General features: G+C 39.0%; 1 protein-coding gene across 4 annotated transcripts in view; it reads right to left on the bottom strand.

Annotated features, from left to right (window-relative positions):
- MYO1B (myosin IB) overlaps window positions 1-24,479 on the bottom strand; it is a gene marked incomplete at both ends in the record, with an annotated part of 100,174 nt that overhangs the window by 35,613 nt on the left and 40,082 nt on the right. For all 4 annotated transcript variants that reach the window (XM_080621399.1, XM_080621398.1, XM_080621397.1 and 1 more), the window contains 9 exons: window positions 4,875-4,940; window positions 5,269-5,355; window positions 6,142-6,260; window positions 6,954-7,101; window positions 7,852-7,955; window positions 8,494-8,592; window positions 16,568-16,631; window positions 19,216-19,262; window positions 22,136-22,240. In XM_080621399.1, coding sequence (XP_080477525.1) covers window positions 4,875-4,940; window positions 5,269-5,355; window positions 6,142-6,260; window positions 6,954-7,101; window positions 7,852-7,955; window positions 8,494-8,592; window positions 16,568-16,631; window positions 19,216-19,262; window positions 22,136-22,240 — 839 coding nt within the window. The remainder of the gene's footprint in view (window positions 1-4,874; window positions 4,941-5,268; window positions 5,356-6,141; window positions 6,261-6,953; window positions 7,102-7,851; window positions 7,956-8,493; window positions 8,593-16,567; window positions 16,632-19,215; window positions 19,263-22,135; window positions 22,241-24,479) is intronic.

Genomic DNA, 24,479 nt, shown 5'->3' on the forward strand with positions numbered 1-24,479 from the left:
AGCTTCCTTCCATCACCACAAGGGACTTTTACACACAAGAAACAAGCTAACTGCCATAAAATGTAGAAGTACTATCAAAGTGCATCACAGACTGTGAGGAACAGACCTGGTTTTACCACTGGGAGGTTTGTTTGGATCTTTTTGTTGGTGGTATTTTTATTTACTACTGGAGTTTATGCAGCATGTGGATGCTGCCATGTCTTTGCCTGTTCTTGCATACATGGAGCAAAAGGAGTTGGTCAGACGCTGGCCGCAGAAACAAGGTATTGACATCACCTTGGGTCAGCCCTCAGCAGATGTCTGAAGACCAAGTGGAAAGAGACCCTTTCTTTCTGCAGCCTTTATTTTTGCACGTCTACGCCTAGCACATCCCCGTTTCTCATCAGGCTAAAACATGTGGAACAAACTGCTCTGCCAAGGGATTGTGCAAAAAGCATTCACACTCTCAAATTGTCTCCTCAGGGCCTGTCAAATTTCAAGAATAAGCCTTGTTTGGCAGCCTCAACTTTCATAAAACTGCACTCCAAGTCATTAGCTTTGTCATATGGACCAGCTACATAAGTGACACCTGAAATCTCAGCCAACCAGCACAGACACACTTTTATCTCTAAAGGCTTGGCAGGATGAAATATTCACACTTTCTGCATGACATCCATTTTTATACACCCTAGCCCTTGTCTACATAGTAAATGTACACAACAGAAAACTAAATGCCCAAACTGAACAGAATCTGCTCATCTCTGTGGAAACCTGCCAGGCCCCCAGTCATCTGCCTTCCTCAGCCTTCTTTCTTTTTCATAAACCCCACCCCTTCCACATTTTGCAGAGATGTGGAAACCACTTCTGCCCAAAAATACAGAAACAAACACAGAATAATGCAGGAGCAGTCCTAATCCTACCCCAGGAAGTCTACAATTGAGCTGGTCCTGAAATTCCCTGTGCCATCACCGACCATCATCCCTGCCCATCTCAAATCACAGTCTAGGCTGCAGACTGACTACGTGTGCAGCTACTCAGGAATGTGGATAAACATAATTGTGGAACAATTAGCGTCAGGCTTCAATCTATTGCTCAAGCTCCAGCAATGTCACAGAACCAACCCAGCCCTGCAGCCTGCTTTTTCACACTAATCCTGGTCCCTAAATCCTTGCCCGTAGACAACTCACACAGACACCCAGAATTTCAGCATTTTGCTTTCAAAACACTCAGTCCCAGCATACAGCTTATCGCAAAGGGCACGGCAGGATTCAAAAATAAACACAGCTTTACAGCACCTATTTTGTGGATTGTTTAGCCAAGCTTGCTGTTGACATCTGCCAAACCCACAGAGGCTGAGGATTATCAATAGATTTAAATTCCCTAATCTGAATTTTTGGACAGCCGTATCCTTAAATCTGTTTTCTTGGATAGCTTTTGGGTTTGTCCTTCATAAAATACTAACAGAAACCAAATCCCAAAGAGTATATGCCAGCATTATCAATACTTCAGTAACTTTCCATTGTTAAGTTTCAAGAAACCTTCAGTTGCTTTGTAAATTAACTGAAATTACAGACAAATGCTGAAATTACAATGGACAGCAAATAAACTTTCAAAAACAGATTAAAAAAAATCTCATTTATATAAGCTTCAATTTGCATTATTGAATGCAAACTGAATTAGAACAAGAATGCTATTGTCATCAGAAGGTGAAGTGTTGGATCTTTCAGAATGAGAAATCCGGATTTCTTTACTCTTCTTACAGGAGGAATTGCACAATGAGCTAAGGAGTCACCCTGAAGAGGGATAAGGCCCAAGAAATACTCTGCCTTGAATTAGGAATCAAAACAAATCCCTCAAAGATCTGTAGCAAACTAATATTTTTGCAGTGGAAGCAGACTATAACATATTACAATAACTTTCAAGTGAGAATCTCAGGACAAACCAGGTAAATTGGTTTATCATCAGTTTATTCTTATTCATGGCTGTCCATCGGATATTCTTTATCATCTTTATTAAATTAGAATATCATCGGTTTATTCTTAGCCTGATGGACAAGTGTAACACTAAAGGAAAAATAAAATAGAATGAAAAGCACCCTTCAGTAGACACATATCTTGCTACTTACTCCAATGGTATTAAGCTTCATGTGTAAATATTTTGCATGTATATAAAAAACTTCCTACTACCCCTTCTGTAGTGTGTAGTAGGAGTTCTGTCTCCAAGGTACAAGAACACTCCAGGTAAAGCACATGCACTAATGATAAATCTATTTGCTTCCTGAGTACAAACATGATTAAAGTAGATTTTTTTACCTTCAGCTTATCAAATAGCTTACAAGTTTTAAATGCACAAGTTCACAGATGAAGTCTTTCAAACACATTTTTGACACAAAACATTCTTTGTAGAAATTATGTTCTAACCTTCAAGAACAGACACAGAAGTCAATATCCAACTTAAGAATTAGGTTCAGAAGGGAACTGCACATTTTTAAGTCAAAGGTGTTAAGTGATTTGCAATTAGATGGATATAGTTACTGCCATTAGCTACACCTCAGCTAACATTTCAAATGTTTAGCCATCATGTTTACAAATGTCTCACACAGTAAACCTCTCCAATTACCACTATACTTCTTACGCTGTACATCTTAGGACATTATTGACTTTGCCTTGAGTTACAGTACTGTACACTGTTAAAATTTACTTTGTTTATTGTTTTAATATAATTAAGTTTAAACACTATATTTTCTGTGAAGTGGTTGCTTAAATGCTCAACACTAATTGTTTTTTGTAAGCATTTTCTGAAGATCTTTAATAATTTCTGTGAGATTCAATCATTTGTTACAAAACTCCACAGAAAAATATGTGGTAAGCATCCTCTTCTCTTGCTTGACCTTACTTCATGACATTCATTCAAGCAACTGTTTATCACAGAATTATTTTACTCAATTTAAGGATTATGACATTACATCAATTTTTGTTCAAACTACAGCTGCACAGAAAATTAATTTTGTTTTGCCTCAAAATAATATCTCTGCTCTTGATTTAATTGAAAATAAGTCAGCGGTTTCTGATTATAAAATTAACCTGTCTGGAAACACAAGGATAACTAAGTGGGTAGTACTGGAAATACAGCTGATTCAGGATTCGCTAATGGACTATTTGTCTATCATTCACCCTTTGAATTACAGTACTGCTATGCAGTCCCAATACTAATACTGTAGGAGTGACCTCTAGAACCTAAACCAATCAGGCTTTTTTTTCAAACATGCTCAAATTAAAATACGGTATAGAACAAGTCATGTATGCTTCTGGCATACTACTTGACTCCCATTTTCCATGTTCAGATATAACTCCATTATTTCTGTGATGCTGAGCCAAGCTGCTTGGCTAGTGCTCTTGCCTCATGAGCACCTCTTATACGAATGGATTGATGAATTTGATCCTCAAATCACAAGGCAAAACTTTCCCACATTTCCCAGCAGAAAAAACATGCAAGATAGGAGTGAAGAGTGAGCAGCAGGACCTGTATTATTTTAAAGCTTTTGAGTTTGTATGAATTAGGGAAGCTGCATTGTAATTCAGTACGAAAGTGAAGACAGCGGTTCTTTCATTTTTCTCCTGCAGAACTACATCTCCTGTACTCACCTACTTACTCATGACCTTCTAAGATGTTGAACTCCAACAAAACAAGAAAATTACATACGAGAGACAACCTTGTCTCTAGAACACCACCCCACAAACACAATTACTCATTTGGCTTGTGTGTTAGTACAAGCTTCTGTCTCCCACCTCAGCCTACATATTTATGCTTAATCGAACATAAAAGAAAGAGCTAGTGAAAACAAAGAGTCCTGCCCGAAGATGCCAGCAGTACCAGTCCAGTGTCCAGCTTTCTAAAGGTATGCCAAGGACCAGCACCAAAGAGATCTGGCACCGAGATCTCCATTCAGACACCTGACCGCTTCCAATACATTTTCATAAATACCTTCTTCTGTTTAGTGCAAACAATACAACCTAGCTTAGTAAACCCTTGAAGCAAGTAACAGCTTTGTTCTTCCTCTTCATGGAAGTATTTTGATTTGCACATACTTTGATGTCATGCTTCTGAAATAAAACTTACGGCACCCTCCCATGTACAATTACTCTTTTTATAGATTATTCCCATCTTCCACATAGCTTAAACATACTCCCTGGATTTTCAAAGAGGGATGTAGGGAAGTGGGTAAGGATTCTGTGTTTTCTACTGATTTTTATCCTCAGCTGAGTTTCTAGTTTAAACACTATACAGATTCCAACCAAGATTCATAAATCTCTTAGAAAACCCTGTCAGAATAAGATTAATGAACACACTCTCTCCCTAGTGTTCCCTAACCTAATTAAAAACTCCTCGTTGACTTTTGTTTCAAAATAGCAGCAGTCTAAAAATACTATCATAAACAAACAGCAGTGAGCCACAGATCGTTAGTTAGGAATCGGTACAGAATACTTAATGAAGGGAATCGAGACGAAAAGGAATATAATTCAATCTTTGATTTTGACAGGGCAAAAATGTATCGTCGTGTTTTTTAAAGAATACAAAGCTTGTTCAAAGACATCCACAAAATGCCTCAAGGCAGAAATGACACTGCAGTTTCTCTTATGCTCAGAATGTATATCCCTGTATTTAGCTTACCCATCATAAGTATTTATTTACCTATGGTGTAAAAACACAAGTTTGGCTTTCAGAGCTTTCTGTTTCAATTACCAGACATGCTAAGACATCTCTCTTTGGCTTACTTTTCTAACTCAGGAATGACACACTTGATTCAAAATTACATGTATTCTGATTCATGATCTATGCTATTAAACTTTAATAACAGCTCTCACGTTAAATGTTTACCATTATAAAGGTCTTACCTCAAAAATTTCAAAGCCATAGATGTCCAGCACCCCCATTACCTTCTTTCTCACTTTTGTTTGTGCCTTAAAAAGATAATAATTAAACATTGAGTCAGTCGTCTGTACGTTCCATACTTGGGAATCAAGAAAACTAATGTATCTCATGAGTAGGCTGTCAAAGTCTGTAAACTAAAATGTTAAGCATGGTTTCCCAAAATACACATGGCATGAATGATTTTATTAGCTTAAAAACAGAGCAGACAGCAATTTGTTGAGCTGTGATACAGTTATTCCTCTGTACCATGTCTAACAGTGTACAACCAGGAAAAATGAAATTGGCAAATAGAATTCTACCAACCACTTTAGAGGGTTTCTATTGATTTTTTTTTTTACAGGCACAAAACAATGATACCTTAATGCTTTCATTGATTCTGGTAACAAGCCAAGAGAACAGTCGACTGTATAGATTCTTAGCCAGAGCATCACGGGCGTAGTAAGCCTAAGCAGAAGAACGAAGAAAAATGTTATAAATGCTGGGCTAACCCCAACATTTTTGTTACTGACATATCTTAAAGGTGCTATGAAGCTTTAAGTGGAATGGCTCAGGCAGCAGTGCCTCTGCCCAACCAGGCAATGAAGCCAGTCCAGGGGTGTTAGGACACTTTGGCAGTGCTGGTAGCCTGGTGATGCACCCCTCTGCCTTCCTGGCCACTGGCTGGCTGCTGTGGAACCGCAGCCACAATGAGGGCACTTCAGCTCCCTTTCTGCTCACCCAGATATCCTCTAAAGTCTCACATCCCCCATCTTAATCCTAGGCAAAGGGAGCTGAGCAGCTGCAGATAGGGAAACGACATTCCTGCTAGCCTGAGCTGATGAGACACAGGTGGCAATCACACAACATTACAGAAAGATAAGTCCATGCTGGCAGCAGCAGTTTTTCAGCAACCCCGGGGCATACAACTCACATGAAATCACACCAGTTGCTCTAACTGAAAACAGCCTGCACAACACTTTCAACATGTCTTTGTGCAGAACTGTTTCATCTTTTCATTCTCTGCAACCTTTTCCTATCCCTCATCTCTTTGAGGTAACCCACAAGCGAAACATCCAGTACACCTGAACACTCAGAAACCGCTGAAGAAAAAACACACTTATGTTGCTTATACGTTCTATTCACTACACCCTATTAGTTGTAGCTTTTATTTGGGCAGTCATGGTTTAAGTCATGTAAAATGAATTGCCATTTTAAACAATTCTTTCCTTTAAATTCAGGTGTTCTTTTTACCTGAGCCACATTCAGTGTTGTTGAAACTTTTTCTTGCTTGGCTTCAACCGTCCGGAAGCTGAAAGCTCTTTCCAATACAGACTGGTCTATACCTGTCAACTCGCAGATTTCCTTGAGTTCTAACATGAAAAAGCAGAGTGTAAATATAATGAATCCTTTTGTATCATTGCTTTTCCTCCCACAAAACTATTGGATTTTAAGTAGTTCAGTATTTTCCCAAATCAGGTTCTCTTCAAGAGAAATGTCCCCCCCCTTAACACTTCCTGGCAGCTACACAGTTGCCAAGCAAAGCTTCTTAAAAAGATGCAAATCACGAGAAAACAGAGTTATTAGTTTTGAAAGCACTTTCTATCTGGTTATTTTTGTGAAGGTAAATACCTGATTTTCTGTCAGTAACTGCTTTTCACGAAGAAAAACTTCCAAATGAAAATAAATGAACTTTCAAAAGGTATCAACTGCAAAAAACATGACCAAATGAATCTGACGTTACAGGCAGAGATGCCCTGCTATAAAAACCAAAAAGCCTCCACTGCAGAATAACCAAGCCCTTACAGAAATGCATAGCACCATCTAACATTTCAGAAGGAAGTGTTAAGAAAGTGGAAAAAAAAAGAGAAACTAATCATTTGTGGAATTTCAAAGAGGACAACTGACATTGCACAGAATTCAACCCATATTTGCCTGCGGGTGAGTTCTGGAAACAATCTAATTTAACTTATCTGTAAGGATATAGTATGCCTACAGAAAGTACAAAATTAGTAATGACTTCAGCCAAATTAGTGGTTTTCCTGCCATCACTAATCTCATCTTACCGTTTTTATCTTTGATTTTACTCTCATCTAGTCCGTTCACACGAGATTCAGGCTTAAATTCAATATTTCCCAATTTCAGAACGGCTGCCACCACTTCAAAAACAGACTGTGTTTCATGATCCATGAAGCCAACAATCTGCATTGCATTCTGAAAAGGGGACAGATAAAACTATGAGAGAAAAGAATCTACACACACACACACACATACATATAAAGGTTGAATAAGAACGGATGTGAATGTCAATCCAGTCCTTTTCTAGTATTCCTCCAGTTTATGTGTTTCTAAAATGCAGTACTTCTTTTTTTAAAGCCACTTAATTAAGTTTATAACCCAATCCAATTTTCCGCACTCAAATGACCAGATACTGCTGTCTTCTTGGTTCACTCTGTCACTCTAAAAGCCAGTAACTTTCAGAATCTAAAATTGCATACACTGGGTAATAGGGTCCTGTATTCTCCTTATCCCTGAGTACAATCAAGCAGAAAGTACCACGGTAAATCATCTTGAGAACCATCCCAGCCTGCCTTTCTTTTGACTTGGTCAGCATCACTGGGTTCGTGAAGCTCAGTCACTGCTGTCATAAGCAGCTACACAATACAATCTTTTCCATGGTCTCATCAAGGGGCCTGGGCTGCTTTTTTATTCTCTTTCCTTTTTTGCTTTTGGTCTTTTTTGTATTTCCACTAGAATATTCCAGAAACTTGGTTCTTTGCATTTTCTAGTTGTACCTAAGCTTCCCTGTACAAATATGCTATACTCTTGCATGAAAGGTGCTAGCACTCAGAGAAAATGGCTCTCTTAGCCTAGCCCAAGTGGCCAGACCTAGGGCACGAGAACTCTTGTTCTTATTCATGTTGAGCCCTTTGGGGTTTACACCCAACCCCTGTTTCTTCTTACCCTAACAGTTCTGAAGTTCGCAGCATCGTCCACTCCATTCACTTTGGCAGAATCAAGGCCCAGGTAGTTGTATCTGCTGAAGTCCCGCTCCAGTTTAAGTTTGCCTAATAAACCAAATAAAAATATCATTAGGAACAGCATGCTTGTTGTTAGCTCTTTTATCCCTGAATTAGTATTGCGGTTCAGGCCTTTGGTCGCTCGAGCTTGATCCAGGAGATGACAGTCTTGTGCGGAATCTTCCTGATTGCCTATGCAGCTTTTCTCCAATCAGTTTTGCCTATTCCACTTGCCCTTAGTCATCGTGCTTGTAGGAAGTGTGGGTAATGCCCTTCCCAAATCTTCGTTCACGAAGTCAAGCCATCAGTATTGTTAAGACCTGTTGTTACTAGTAGGTTTAAGTTTTCGCCAAGGATCTTTATTATAAGCCTTCTGAATAAGAATAGGCTTTCTTCTTTGCTTATAATACACTGCAAAGCCATTTCTGACTCAGATATCCAGCTAATACCAAACCATATATTTACTTCAGGTATTACTATTGCTGCTACCACCATATCACGTTTCCCACAAAAGATTTATGGGTGTGGAACAGCACATTAAGTATAAAGAAAACCCATATTTGAAAATGGCACAGGGGCAACTTACAGAGGAAGTCTTCCGATGCACCAGACAGTATCTGATAGAAAATGTGGAAGTTTCTTTCACCTCTTGGCTGCTTAACAACACGAGACTTCTCCAGCAGATCTAAACAAGCAAACAAAACCTTACATGTCAGGGAAAGACTGCTGGAGCAAAACGCTTTAATGTGAACATAATCCCCCATCATTTTCTATTTCATTGCTTTATATCATCATCAGCAAATGAGAAAGTGATAAATGGTAGGCACAAACCTTATCAGAATGTATCACATCAGTACATAGTTCTCAAGTAAGTTATTTGAGCAAGCTGTAAACCCAGTATACTTACAAAAGCTTCAGTCTATGAGCTGCAAAGAAAACTCATGTCAGGGAGACAATCAATGTGGTCCTCAAAAGATGTCAACCAATTTACAGTACCATCAAAAAATTAAGATTTGGTGAGAATAATGATATGGGCAAAGGTTTGAAAAGAACTGAAATGTCAAGAGGCTGAGCACAGCGCAGATGGGGAAATGAAAGAGGGAAGCCAAATGAAGAATTTAAACTGAATGATCGTGTAGCACTTGTGATCCTCAGGTGCATCAGACTATGAAATAACTCCCAATGAGACTGACAGAAGCTCCATCATAAGATACTTCAAGTGAAATGGAAAAGCAGCACTTTGAAAAGCATCATTGCACGCATTGAGTAATCTGACAAGATCACTTCGACCACTGCCATGAGTGATGGGCACGTTTCTAAACCTTACCCATAAGGGCAGGAATCCAGGCAGATAGCAGAAGCAGACTGAGTTGTAACACCCTGCAAACACTTCAGACACTCGATCATATTTACCAAGAAGCTGACAATACAAAGCTGGGGACCACAGCCTTTACTACATGGAAAGGCTGTGGTTCCCAGCACACCAGGGAAGGCGTGCAATAAGAGAACCCTGGACAGGTATCAGTGTCACTCTGGTTTTAACTTGTTTTCTCACTGGCAAACAAGGGCTCCATACCATTTTTCCAGATAGCAAACCCACAGTTCCCAGTACACAGTTTCTCTTAAGCTACATATATTCAGTGACACGAAGACAGAGACATTCAGTGCCTCATTCCAAGTACACAACAAAGGAGTTTCCCCGTGCACCTACCACCACATACCCACCACAGCTCTCCGACTGGGGTTAAGCTCTCTCTAGGCTATGCTCATGCAAGAAGAAAGCTCCAAAAGGGAAGTTAACAGCCTGGATGTCAATCTACAGAAGAGCTCCCACAAAGTTGAGACATTCAACAACGGTAAAACACAGGGAAAACCTATTCATTTAAGGACGTGGGGTTGCTAAACACTTCCCCTGCCTGGCTACTGTAATATCCAGTGAAACTGAGCCTGTTCAGTCTTAGCAATCTGGAAAGTTAGAGGCACTGCTCAGTGCAGCTCCCTTTGTGCTGTAACCCACCCCTCTATCCCTGCCACGGGATGCTCCTGGGGAGCAGGTACCTCTGTGTTGGGCATCAGCCCCTGGGCTCCACTGGCTTTCTGGCACACCACTGCTTAGCCCAAGGGGAGTGCCTGCCGTGGGAAGAGCAGTGCAATAGAGTCCAATAGCTCACCTTTACATTAGGCTGGGGCAGGTTACAGATTTCCACTTTTGCTTTTCTCCATTTCATTTTTCTTTCTTTTTTTTTGTTAAACACACATGACTAACATCTGAGTGTTGATGCTATGTTGGAAAGGCACAGACCAGAAGCTGTAGTCCTCACCAGCAGCCTGGTGTGCAGCAACTCTTCCTCTAACTTCTCCTGCATTTGGGGCTCTCCTCCTTGAGCTGGGGTTCAAGCTCAGTCATCCTAGTTAGCCTAATCAGTTAGCTCACCTAACTATTGGATACCTGATCCTCTCTAGATTTTAATGCATAACTGAAAGGGAGAAGCTAGTTCACCATCCATCCAAGTGTTAATACTTGGGCTGAGAAAGGCAAGGTGAGGGCCAAGCACTTCAGAGTCACGCTGGCTGTGAAGGCTCTCCAGTGAAGTGTCGGAATGGACTGCAGCCAAGTTTAATCTCAAAGAAACAAACAACTTCAGCTCCCGCAGCTTCTACACACACTTCAGGAAATGGCTGTATTTCCAAAGTATATTGAAGCAGCGTGGCTTGGCTTATTTGGGTTTAAAATATTCTACATATAAATTTACTCCAACGCTGTCATAAAAGCTCAGCTACATATTGTAAGCCTTCTTCTAATTACATGCATGCCTTCAGCAGATTTAACAAATAGTTTCTTGAACATATGCCAAATTAGCTATGTTAGAACGATAACTGTCTTGGATTTTTCACCGCAGTTCATCTTATCTATATACTTAAGAAGCAACAAGGTTAACTAATTAACAGTCAGCTTCCCAATGCCCCAATATTCCATATTCTGCCAACCTTTGTAACTGAGGGAAAAAGCTCCAGAAAGCAGTTACTGATGGAAAATCAGGTATTTACCTTAACAAAGCAGCTGCTACCAATTCTTTCTAAAGCTATATTCGTTCTCCTTTTTTCCCCTTTTCTTTCTGTTCACATGCAGACTGAAACCAGACTGGTAGAAAAGACCCAGACCATCTGCCCTATTCTTCAGAAATCTTCCCTTTGTTTGCCCTGATTAGCATTTTAATATATCGACCAAATATATTTTCCTTAAAGCAACTACTGCACGACCTGTAGCTCTTGTGTTAACTCTCACATGGTTACAAATTCTGTGGATTGAGCATCCGAGAGAGAAGACTTCTGCACACATCCACTTGGTAATTCTGTTTACAGCAGCATGTGTGGGCAGATGGTGCTTATCTATATGCAAACCCACACAAGCAAAAACCCCAAATCTCTATACGTGTTACATTTTGTTATATAGTCTATATAAATTGTGTATAGTGACTATACGGATTTATCTGGAGAGAACATACAGAACAACATATGGTGTATCTATGGATTCCTTCCGCATTATCTAACAATACTTCTGCTTGAATGGAAACATTTAACATGTTGATTGTATTAAAGCAAGTGTAAAAATTAAATTCCTTTGGAAAGGTCCACCCTGGAAACACTTCTTAAATCACATTGTTTGAATGCCCATCCATTCAGATGACTCAGAATCCACCTACGTTCCTCAGGTGCTGAAGATTATTTGTTATTCCCAGATAATACTGGTTTAAATGCTAGAGATCTGTGTGAGTGTCCTGCTAAACCATTCAACTGAACTCAACATGAGGAAATTAAATGCTAAACCAAGAAAAACCAACAGTACCTTGGTACATTCTGAATAATCCAGGAAAAGTTTATTTTAGTCACAGTCTCTTTAGCTGGCCATGGCCAGGGACCTTTATAGCTCTTCAACCAAAGTTACAGAACATTTTGCTAAATTCTCTCTTCTGTTTTCCTACTTTGATTCTTCAGCCGTCACCAAAAAAAGCCACTAACAAAAACGAAAATCCAGTAGTGGTTTCTCAGGAGTATTTTCCCATTATTTCCATCAACTTTATACTAATGTTCGCTTGAATGAAATGATCTGTAACTGTATTAAACAAAAGCTACCATTTGGACAGTATGTGCAGCGAAAATACAATGACTACACAATTTTAAGAGTGTTAAATCCCGATTGCTCAGGTGATAAGTGATGTTTAAAAATGAGCTAACCAAAATGTTTAGTGTTGTTTGGGTTTTTAAACACTTTCTAATTTAGGCAAGGCAATTGCCTTAACACTGACAACTGTGCTAACAGGGACACCACGGGAGATGTTGGAACAAGTTAAGATTAAACAAAAACCAACAAGGAGTATCTCCTTCCACAATGTCTAACTGTAAAATTTGTGTAATATTTCCCTAAGCAAAGGAGCTTACTAACAGCAATCACACAACTAAAATCAACAGCCCAAGTTGTTGATTTCTCAGTAAGTGGGCAATTACTTTTGTCTTTTAGAATGAACAAGCAAGTTGTAAAGAAGAACATGCTGTAAAGTTATCACTATCACTTTGCTAACTTAAAAAAGTTGCTGCTTTAAATAAACATCATAGGCTTCTTTCATGTTCTTGGAAAAGATGGCAAAACAGAGGCCTTTCTTAATCACTTGTTATTTGGACATTAGGTACACTGTGCTTGTTAAAAACAGCTTTCTCAAAAGCAGGTATTACACATACTGTACTTCACCTGCAACACTGTTGTCTTCTAGTTAATCATTAAATCACTGAAGGGCTTAAGCAGATTAGGAAGGATCACCTAATGCTAGAAGCCAGGTATCTTTCAGCAGGAAATTCCAGGTGAAACGTGAAAATTTAAGACTTAGAAATATTCTGGGAAAGATATTGTAAAACCCCTACTTTTCAAGAGGTCTGACCAACTTCAAGTATGAAATATTTTGGACTGTACTATGCAAAACCATTTCAACCATAAAAATCAGTGTACACAAAACAGTCACAAAACTAACAAACCAAGTGTGCACACAAACATTGCCTTGAGTACAAAACAGATGCAGCATCTGTGGACAGAGAGTCATATTTTAGAGCTGTACAAGATATTGCACCTATTACTTCAATGCCAAACATGCCCATTTTTACATATAATACGTATTATTCTATAATTGCAGGTGGAAAAGAAACTACTATTCTCCTTTCTCCTGCTCTCACACCCACTAACAGAGCAGTTACAATAAATGGAAATCTAAGAATAGTATTAATGGTTTCTGTAATGTATTTCCACAATATTGCACTCAGGTGAAAGCAAGTTAATTACCCAATTCTCCAAATGCCTTTCCTCACAAGTGCTTTGGGGAAAAAAAAACCCTCTAAGCACATAAGCACCGATAAGACTGTTCATTGCACCACCAGCAACTGCGAGCACCTCACAGGAGGACAAAAAGAGCAGACACACTCATACTCAATTCAGTAAGAGAAAATGTAAATGCAATTAACCTGCTTGTCAATGCATTTTAAAGCAGCAGCACACCTTTCAGTGGGGACTGGTGTTTATTACAAAACAGTAATGGGATGCCTACAACCACAAGTGACAATACAGCGAGAATTCAGCGTTCAGAAATGCTCACAGGACTAATTTGGCCTCCTAATCCCATCTTCACACTCCTGCTCACCCCCATCCCTTGGGTGCTGCCAACATAGGGTCAAACAAATATAACACATACTACCTGAAATAACTTTTAGTTTGTAGTCTAAAGGAAAAAAATCCTGACTGAAGGAATAAACTTGAAGTTTATCTCAACCAACGCTCATCTCAAATTTTCCACTCTCAGTTTCTTTCCATGACTGCACATACAGCAACACGCCAAATGCCTTGGAAATCAGTGCAGTCGGAAGCTCTGAGCAGCCATGTAATGTACATGTAATCAGTCTATGTGCATTTTACACTGTTCAAACATAGTTATCTTCAGTTTGGGAACATACCAGTCCTGACTTAATAGGTGTCAGAAACCCTTTCCATTACAACCTCTTCCATTTTATTATTCCCATTCTAATTTTACTCAAAGGATTTACCCTTCCATTTATGGCACATTAAAAATTTCAGATCTCTTTGCTCCCACTAAAGCAAATGGACATTTCCATTCACTGCAAACTGGACAGGACAGGCACAGTATGCATTGTCATGATAATTTTACCCTCTAGCTCCATTCCATGAAAGGTTCACTTGTAGGTTAACCCCTGTCATTAAGAAGTAAAAGCTCACTGAAGGGCATCAGAAGAATGGCCCAAGGGAAGGTCACAATAGCGTCAGCCCTACATGAAGGGTCATGGACAGACTGACTAGCCTTTCACAGAGCTTCACAGCATTTCAGAGTAGGACAGACCAGACCATTTCAAACAAGACTTTTCAGCCTAATGGGTCTCTGCTTATCTTTACCAGACTGATAAAATTTATGTCTTATCTTCATTACCTTTCCTGCCACCAAAATAAACTAGATGTCCACAGTGTCTGCCTCCAGTCACTCACGATACGAAATACAGCTTGGTGACATAGGCTGTGACCCAAAAAGCCTACTAACTTCTTTGATGTTTGGAAATTAAGCTCATCACATACAACTATTAAAGTTTAATTAAAATATTGTATCTTCACATCATATTAACACAATGCCGGCAGATAGAAATCAAAGACTACTTATGACCAATATAATCATACTTCCTTTTTAAGTATAGGAAACTTCAGCACTACTTCCTACTTGATGAATTAAGAAGACAAATCCTAAATTTGACTAAAACCAGAGTAAATTGTAAGTGGTATAAAATAATGCTAAGCCGCAGTATCTCCGGAATGGTTATACCTCACAACAGGAACATTTCTATTGCAAATCAATGCTGCAGATGCGTGGAAAAGATCTGAAGCAGAACCATAAACTTGCTTTAAAACCATACAGAATTCAAACTCTTTTTTAAAAAAGAGAGGGACGAACTGTCAAATTTTATGCGCAATAAATGAAGCGCTTCATAGTTCAACAAGTAACATCTTTACCACAACAGGGCTTACACATAAGACCTTTATTTTTCAATTTAAACTTCTTGCTATTAGATATGTATTAAATGTGAGAAGATGAGGATGCCTAAAATAGGCAGCTTTTAGGAAGATCTAAAAATATGCCTGCCCTTGATTACATTTGTCATCACATCATTATAATTACATGTAACGCTGTAATTACAACATGCAAAGATTTATAAGGCAGATAAACTACAGAGTAACTCCTTGGATTCCCTTTTGATATGACACAATATTTTAATTAGATGAATCAGCACTGTACTTACAAACTGCTGAATGTCCACTACAAAAGAGGGATTTTTTCCTATGTATCTCTTTTGAATATGAAATGAAAAGGAACAAACAACACAGCTAGCCTGCTACAACCTTTCTGTTCACATTCAAGTATCAATGAATACACTGAGTACGTTTGACCTCTGGTTTCACTACCAAATGTCAAAGTTAACAGATAGCCACCATAAACCCTGCAATAGTGACTGCCTTGAGTTTCCAGATTTACTCTGTCACAAAAATCATGCTCTTTCAGTTCCAAAAGGTGACCTGGTCCAGAAAAGATGTTTGCCCTTTGAGAAAACCAAACTCTGTATTTACCCATAAAATTACTCACAATGTTTTAAAATGTTGGTATTGCACACGGAGCACTCAGCTCACCTTGGATGATTCTCATTATTCCACAACCAGTAAAATGCCAATGGAGTCAGAAAGTCAGGCTTAGAAAGAGCGAAGAATTTGGCCGAGTGCGAAGAGAGGTCAATGTTAGGTCAGTGACACCTAGTATAGTCACTCACTGCCCTCATCCATCCCTTCTTAAAAAATAAGAAAAGCAAACAAACATAGCTTTATATAGCACAGAAGAGCAATTTATTTTAAAAGCTGCATTTAAATTCTCAAAAGGAAAGAAAGCCAAAGCATCCTGGGCTGGCATTCAGCTCCCAGCCTCTTCTAACCAGCAGAGAGCTGGTTAAAATTCCTGAATTGCTATAGATTTTATAGCAGCATCCTCATGTCAAGTAACAACTCCAAGGCCACTTTCGCCTAACCCTAAACTCAATAGCCATTTGTCCTCTCTCATGATAAGCCTTTTCCCACTTTGTGAGGTATGTTAAAACTAGTACAGAATACTTTGATTCCAAATAAACATACTCACCTCTTGCTGACCTCCAGCATACTTTGTATCACTTTAAACATTACAAAACAGCATATCTCGGACTCCATCTACCATAAATACATGACGCATCAAATAAAGTCACACAACTGACCCCAGGGATTCAAGTACGAAAAGAGTCTCAGACACCATTGTCCATCTGCTATCTGCTTCAGAGACAGCATACAAACCCACACACGTTACTCAGTACCTTTTACTCAATACAGTACGTTCATTATTCATGCTTTCAAGTCTGTTTTCACTCACTAGAAGGTACCCTATTCAGCACCAAAACCAACAAAATTAAAAAGCATAATTTATCATGTAATGGAGAGATTTGATTAGACAAATGCAGCTCATCTTTTCAATAATTTAACCACCTTTCTTTCTGAACAAAACGCGTTAAGCTGTTAATACGCTGATGCCAAGAGTAATACTCACAGTTGCTTATCACTCCTCCAAGTGGGTCACCCTTGAAATCAAACTCAATATCCATGTATTTTCCCTGTGAAAGCAACATAATTTAAGACTGCAAGTTCTGATTAAGAAAAACTGCTCAAGGCATTTTTAAAGTAGTTAGCTGGTCATTTTTACAGCTTAAAAGAGAAATCTGGCACCTCCTGCACACTCTGTCAAATCCTGAAGAACAGAAAATGATTCAAAGCTTCTAAGACAATTGCATTATCACAGCCAGAGGTTTTCATGAGAATAGCTTTAATCAGGTTTGTAACGCAACCCAGTAATTTGCTCAGGTTCTAAGGTTCTATGAAGAAAATGTTACATAAACTTTCTCCAGAATGCCAAGAACACCAATGTGGCCGTGTAGGTATTATCATGCTTATTAACAGGAAAATGCAGGCAGAAATTATCTTCCATACAGACTTATTTTCTCAGTGTAAAATGTTTTCAGAGTGTGAATCAAGGCCACTGAAGGATAGCCACACAGTTTGGCACGAAGGACTGGCTGGCAGCAACTACTGTTAGTTAATGGTGGGGTGCCTGTCCCTAAGCGTGTGCCTGCCTTGTAAAAGTGATGGATTTTTCCCACTGAACTCTTTCCCTCGTAACTCAGGAGACCAGAGGCAACAATTAGCAGACTGTCACCAGAAAAGCGATTTCATGTCTAGCTGTACTGGCACAGTGCCTTTTCCTGACTTCTGTTTGACTTTTCCACATCACAGAAGATCGCTCTTGTCTTTGCATCATGTTAATGTATATGACAAGAGTTTAATGTAGTAACAGCTACATTTAACAGTGACAAAATGGACAGACCCATACTGCGTAGAAAAGGCAAAAGCAGTGCAGCTTACATTGACATGGAAGTTTAGAAAGATAAAAACTGCTGGTAGTAATTCAACCAAATTCCACAAACCATGCACAGAAATGATCTCACCAGCCTCTGGTTCTTACTTAACAGAGGACAAAACCAACCTATTGAAAAGAGAAGCCTTGTATTTATACTTGCTTATTCACTGCGTTTAGGAAGAGCTTTCTTTTTTTTTCTTTCTCTTTTAATTTTAATTACAGAACATAAACCCAAGCACTTTACACTGACTCCCTCAATGATACTTTCTAATTTACTGGGTATTTTGTCAAGATTGGCTTGACTCTATTTAAACTCTATTCTTCTCCTTGCTGGCAGCTGAGGCAGGCTTCACAGGACAGTACTTGTACTTCCTTGTTTGAAGTTAATTCTGAGCTGATTCAAATTTCCGAGATAAGAATTAAATCAGATAATTATATTTTAATTTCCCAAGGACTGGGCCAGCTGGATGTTTCCAAATGTATTTTTAGCTTTGTGTTTATAAGCAAGGACTTGAAAGACAGAATAGTAGTGGGTTGCACTTTGTCCTGGAAAGACTTCTGTTTGCAAACGGCACTTCTTCTCCCCTTCTCTGTCTCCTCCTCTTTTCCATAGTACACCAGCTCCCATAGCTGCATTTTTTCTACCCTTTCTATCCCCAAAAATTTTCCACAGCACTTCAAATTTTGCCCCTGACCTTGCAATGAAGACCCTTTGCTCTGCTCACAAGAAGAGGCAATGACAGCTGCAGAAAGAGCATTCACAATATCATCAACCCTTGAGAATCAGAAAGGAAGGAAAGAGACATCTCCCATGTGGACAAAAGACACTTTCCAGTGTCACAATATCCCAGCTTTTATCCATTTGTTTTTACTGGCAACGCAGCATTTTCCCAGTGTATTAATTTGTCTTCTGTTGTCTACTTTACGCAGCTCACAATATTACTCTTCTGCACACAAGTGAGCAAATCACAAAGTTGCATTCAGTCTTCCGATTTTAGCAGGAGAAACTATGATGAGTACTCACATATCTGAATCTCCCAACTCTAGTTTGCACTTTTGGCCAATTGTCAACTTCTGTAATTCCACATTCAGTTTCATGCCAAAAAAATGCCTGAATTCAACCAGTTCATTATAAAGAATATAAGCAAAAAAAGTAACTTTATAAATGTTTATATTAAAACTAAAGGTGTGAGCACAGTTTGAAACATCAGAGAGAAAATGAGAACCTGAAGTAGTAATTTTAACAAAAAATGCATAGGTATTGGTGCCAAAGGAGATCACACAAAGATCAATTTGCTAAGCAGACCAGTTGCTAGGGACATGGTCACCACCATTAAAGCCACCAGTGCCAGAAAACTAAAGACTCCAGCTGTGCTGTAATTATGTTTCCATCCGGCCACAGACTGTCACATCCTAATTTATTTAGTTTTATTTTCCTTTTTTTTTTAGCCTCAACATCGATTCTCAGCAGAACTTAGTGCCCGCATCAGGAACCAACAGGATTTCTGCATGTTTTAAACGACTGCTAATAATGCACTACTAACACACTGCCGAAGGAGAACATGTTTGAATGTACCAAATGAAATACTGATTGCAGCTGAAGGTGTTTGCCTTCTCCAAACACCACAGCCCACAGACAACTGTAAGAAACTTCTCCCTCCAAATTCTTCATGCCCTCCTCACAGGTGCCTTGATGTCTGACACAAGGTAAAAGAGAAAGAGCCACCAACATAGCATGCTCTCCCTAAAAGGAATTCAAGTTCAGCCCTGAAGAAAATACTTACAAATCTAGAGGAGTTGTCATTCCTCACAGTTTTGGCATTTCCAAAAGCTGGAGAAAGAGAAAAACAAATAACAACAAAAACTATCAGTATAAAATATTTAAATGTGAAAGATATCTATGACTGTTTATAGATTAAAGGAATCAAACTTCGGGGTATCAGTCGCCGGGGATACATGGAGTGTGACAGACATGATCACAGATGAGAAAACACCCATGGAAGTCCAAGGAAGTTTTGTCTCAGTACTTCCTTTGTTTAAAGAAGTGAAAGGAAAACATACAAGTGGAAATAGTTCCAAGACAAAGCTGCACCTGGGTTGAGCACATATCCTTGGGGTTTGGATCAAATTTAAAGCGTTATTACCCAAATAACTTTAAATATAAGGAATACTTCTTTCTCTTCGATTTAGAGGAAGAAATGAATCTTAGTTTCCAACTGAAGACGGTAAAAGATTGAGGCCAGAACTGAGGAAATTACAGAATGATCCTTGAAAATTGTTTGCACGGGACAGTTCAATCAATGGTTTGAGACGGTTTTATTTATGCTATTTCAACACATTTGTCCTGGCTTAAGCTGAACATTAATCAGCTGAAATAATGTGATTTACAATGAAAGTTTAACACGGTCTCCTCAGCTTGACCTAAACTAAGTTTTAATTACTTTAGCACAAGTTTTCTGACAATGAAAAATCTCAGAGGAAGGGCTTCCCAGGCCCCCCTACATTCAGGTAGGGGCAGCCGTCAACTTTGAACATAGGCAGGACAAGAACTCAGACTGGAGGGCACTTCAACCTCTAAACATCACACATTCTCAAAGCATGTTGAGTCAAACAGAAGTGTCCCCTACGTTATTAAATATAGTGCTCCTATTCCAACAAGAGACTTTATTTATCCCAGTATTTATTTATATAGCATATATATATTTTCAAAGATCAAGTCAAGTCAATGTTTTTGGACAGAAATAAATACATGCTTTTAGGATTCAACTTGCATGAGTAGACTTATTCTTGATCAAAGAACTGAAGCCAAAAGGAAAAGTTTTTTGCTCCTGAAGGCCCAGGATAAGTGAAATAATTGTTTTTAAAATCTTTATGCCCTGCAATAAATCATATTTTCAACAACCAAATCTCTGAGCTGCATTTTCTTAAACAGTGTTGAACAGTAGAGTCATTTATAACTGCACAGAATCAAGCACAAACATTCCATTATAAAGCATGAGAGACATTCCTCAGTTTTCCCTTAAGTTCATTGTTTCCAGAAGTTAATTTACAGTAGCACCTGCAGTTAAAAAACAAAAATCCCCAAAGATAAATTATGCATATGTAACATTTCTGTCATTTTCTTGCATGGCAGCTCAACTGAAACACATCTACATAACCAAAGAAAAATAAATCTAACCACAAATGCTTTATTTCTGTCTAAAGCATATGTAAGCAGCCAGGCTTGCTTAGAAGCCTTGTGGAATAGTCCAGTGTCTCACCTTCCAACAAGTTAAATAGTCAGCTACCAGAGCAGTAAGTAGAACAGATAACACCTTAAAATGATAAGGCAGTCTTCTGTAAGCTTTGTCTATTCCTCTTGCATGAAAACAAATATTCACAAACCAACAAGAAATATAATACATTTGGCAGTCCCTAGGGAACAATCTAGCTTTGGAAAAAAAACCTCCACACTTCCCATACTATTTCTGTCTACCTCTTAAATCTGCCTTCCAGAACAGTGGTAAAAGCAACACCGCTTTTCTCTGTGAATTCAAAACAATGGAAGATTGCAATCCCCTCATTCAGCTTCAAGCGGAATGTATCTCATCATCAAAGAAAGGCTCATCCAGCATTTTTATTATTCTTACGTTTTAACATTTCATCCTTCCAAGTCTTTGCTTACAATGTTTGTTTTGTCAGTGACTACATGTCAACAGTCAACGACCACATTTTACCCACCCAGTTCACCACTGCTCTCAGCCTACTTTTGCATTCCCTTCCCTCCCTCCATTTTTACTTCCCTCCCCCAGTTCTCACTTGTGGAGTGCTTGTTCCCTATAAACTTCAAATCATGGTACATATAGCTAGGCAGTAAATACAATACTGATACTCAACAGCCTTACAAACACTGCATATCATCGGGCCATAATGCAGAACCATTGTACAGTGGTCATGAGAATTTGTCTCAGCGCAGTTAGCTTAGAGAGCTACGCAAGGACTGAGCCAGGAATCAAGACCTAAATAAGTCACTGCTAACCAAGGCACTTCTGAATGCAATTATCAGACAATGGGACAAAACTGCAATCTTTGAGGGGGATATATCCTATCTCAAGGAAAAATTAAAATCCTGTTTCTGACAGCCAATGTCTTTAAATTAAAACAATTAACTAAGAGAAAATAAGTCTTTCATGGGAGAGCAGGAAAGGAAGACAGGCCAACAAAGTCACCAGACCCAGGGAACAATAAGTCTTAGGGAACAACAGGCATGCTTATGGATTGGCTTTTTTTTTTTCTAAGGTCCGTTTTTTCACCCTTTTCTTTTTTTCCTAAAGAAAAATAATGCTTTACAGAGCTTGTTTATTTACTAGAGACTATAATAATAATATAATTTGGGAGGAAATGAATCAGAGGGACTGAAGTCTTTTGATATAGCCAAGCATCATCCAGGCAGGGTTAAGAAAGGGTATGCCCTTGGAGAGCTGCAAGAGGAGTCTGGGAAATATGACCTAACTTCCTAAGCTCTCCCAGCATAAGGGAATCGGGTTTGTTCTCAAGAAAACCTTCCCATAACTGAACAAAATCTTGTAGCTGTGTTCACATAAAGCATTTCCTATGGTTTTGGACACCAAATAACGATAAAACAAGAACCAACACAGTTTTCCAAAGCAGCTCAGCAGGAATGCTGATACACACAAGGCGATACATGCTCCATAAGAGTCTTACCTTCAAGAACTGGATTTGACTGCAAAAGTTGTTCTTTTACTTGATTAACCTCTGCCCCTTTTCCACACACAGCAGCTACATATGACATCACAAGTTTGCTTGCCTCTGTGGGGGAGAGAGCAAAATAAAATAGTTGTAAGAATTGGTGAATAGGCCATAAAATGATTTGCAGACTTGATCGCCATCACATTTTCACCATGCCAGGCAGGAACTGTAAGCACATTTCATCTCCGTTTTCTTCTACATTATTGTATCATCTGGAAATGAGAAAGGAACACATCCTGCAATGAGACACATGCCATTACATCAGTAGCCCTACTGTAAATACCTAGAGCCTTCTCAAGCTGAAGAAGCCACCAGTGGATATTGCACATTACCTACTCCTTTTTTACCTAGCTTCTGTAGGAGGCAGTTAGTAAGGAAAGAACATTATCACTAGCTGACATGTTGGAAATCAGAGTCATAGAAAGGTTTGGGCTGGAAGGGACCTTAAAGATCACGCAGTTCCAACCCCCTGTCATGAGCAGGGACACCTTCCGCTAGACCAGGTTGCTCCAAGCCCCTGTGTCCAACCTGGCCTTGAACACTGTCAGGGATGGGGCAGCCACAGCTTCTCTGGGCAACCTGTGCCAGGGCCTTATCACCTTCATAGGGAAGAGCTTCTGCCTAATACCTAATCTAAATCTACCCTCTTTCAGTTTAAAGTTATTCCCTTTGTCCCTTGTCCTGTCCCTACACACCACTGAAAAAAGTCCCTCTTCAGATTTCTTGTAGCCCCTTTAAGCACTGGAAGCTGCTCTAAAGGCTCCACAGAGCCTTCTCTTCTCCAGGCTGAACAACTCCAGCTCTTTCAGTCTGTCTTCACGGGAGAGGTGTTTTAATCTAGCCTGAAGAAAATAGGCCTGAGCAGTTTCTAGTCACAAAGTATAATCAGTTTATATCAGTAGATAAACAATAACACAAGTGTAAACATACAACACTACACAATGTAATTGCAACTCTAAAAGCACACTACAAGTAACCGGGTAACATCACATAACATTATGCAGTCTGTTTCGAAGTAGAGAAAGTGAAGCATTCATTTAAACAATGAAACTAATTTGAAAGTACACGCTTTTACATAGTCTAGAACAATTTTTGGACTCTCAAAGCTGGGTTCCTATGGGTATCAATCACCCATACACAGCCAGAAACAAATATTAAGTAATACATCCAACCCTTACGTTTTTGCTCATCATGACAGAGAGCAGCTGAGAATGCATTCTGTTTATAAACAGTCTGTAACGTTTAGGATGATGCAGGAGAGTGAAATTTGAGGCAATATCAGATGATATACAATGTAATTACCAACAGCTGCAATCCCAACCAGCTCAAGGCAGCGGTCATAAAAAACACCCATTACTTGTTCTTCAGAGATCTGTTACAAATTTAAGGGTTTCATTTCAGGAAAGAACTGACAAACAAGAAGTTACGCCTTGGATTTTGATTCTTTCCTTTTCAATGACATTTGTTTGCCAGTGTTACATTACTTTCCCACATTGTAGAGGAAACCGAGCAAGCCTGCAACACAGGGAGCAAGCAGGGAACAAGAATTACAGAGGTGCACATAAGGCCTCGCATCTCCTATAATTGTGCCTCAAATCTAGGTCTCACTTTTAAGAATCCATTTCCTTCAGAAATGGATTTGGAAGTACCAAATTATTTGAAGTATTTCCTAAAACAGACAACATCTTTAAGTACAGCTACTCAGCCACTGAGAGAAGCACACACTGAAGCAGCAAATAAGCTATTACAAAATAACATGGATTAGGACAACACATAGGGACTTGACAATAGACTTCAAGCAGCACTGAGAGAAAATAATGGCCCTGTCCTTCATTAGGAGCTCTGTTTGGTGCAGTAAAGACACCAGGAAGGGAATCATCACCTTAACATAGAAGAACATTTAAAGACACCACTCATTCAGGTAATGTGCCATGTTTTCTTGCACAACATTGCTATCAATTATCATATGAACGTATAGCAAAACAAGAACAAAATTGGAAATAAATAATAAAAACCCCTAATTCTTCCAGCCCAAATATACCAAACACTCTGGCTTCCAATATCTAAACCTGAGTTAAATAGGATCTGTACTAAGAAGTTTGTTTCCTCACCTCCAGGAACTTCTTCCCTGCCCCTTTAATCCCCTTTTTTATTTCAATGAAAACCTGACTTTTCATTTAATAGCCCCATTTCAGCAACAGTAGTTACATCAAATGTCAGAGACAAAATAGCACACATTCTGAGGTGATGATTGACTTGAATTTCAAACCAGGTATTATTCTGTACTTACCTTTCTAAA

This window comes from Psittacula echo, assembly GCF_963264785.1.
Source record: "Psittacula echo genome assembly, chromosome: 6".
Classification (NCBI taxonomy): Eukaryota; Metazoa; Chordata; class Aves; order Psittaciformes; family Psittacidae; genus Psittacula; species Psittacula echo.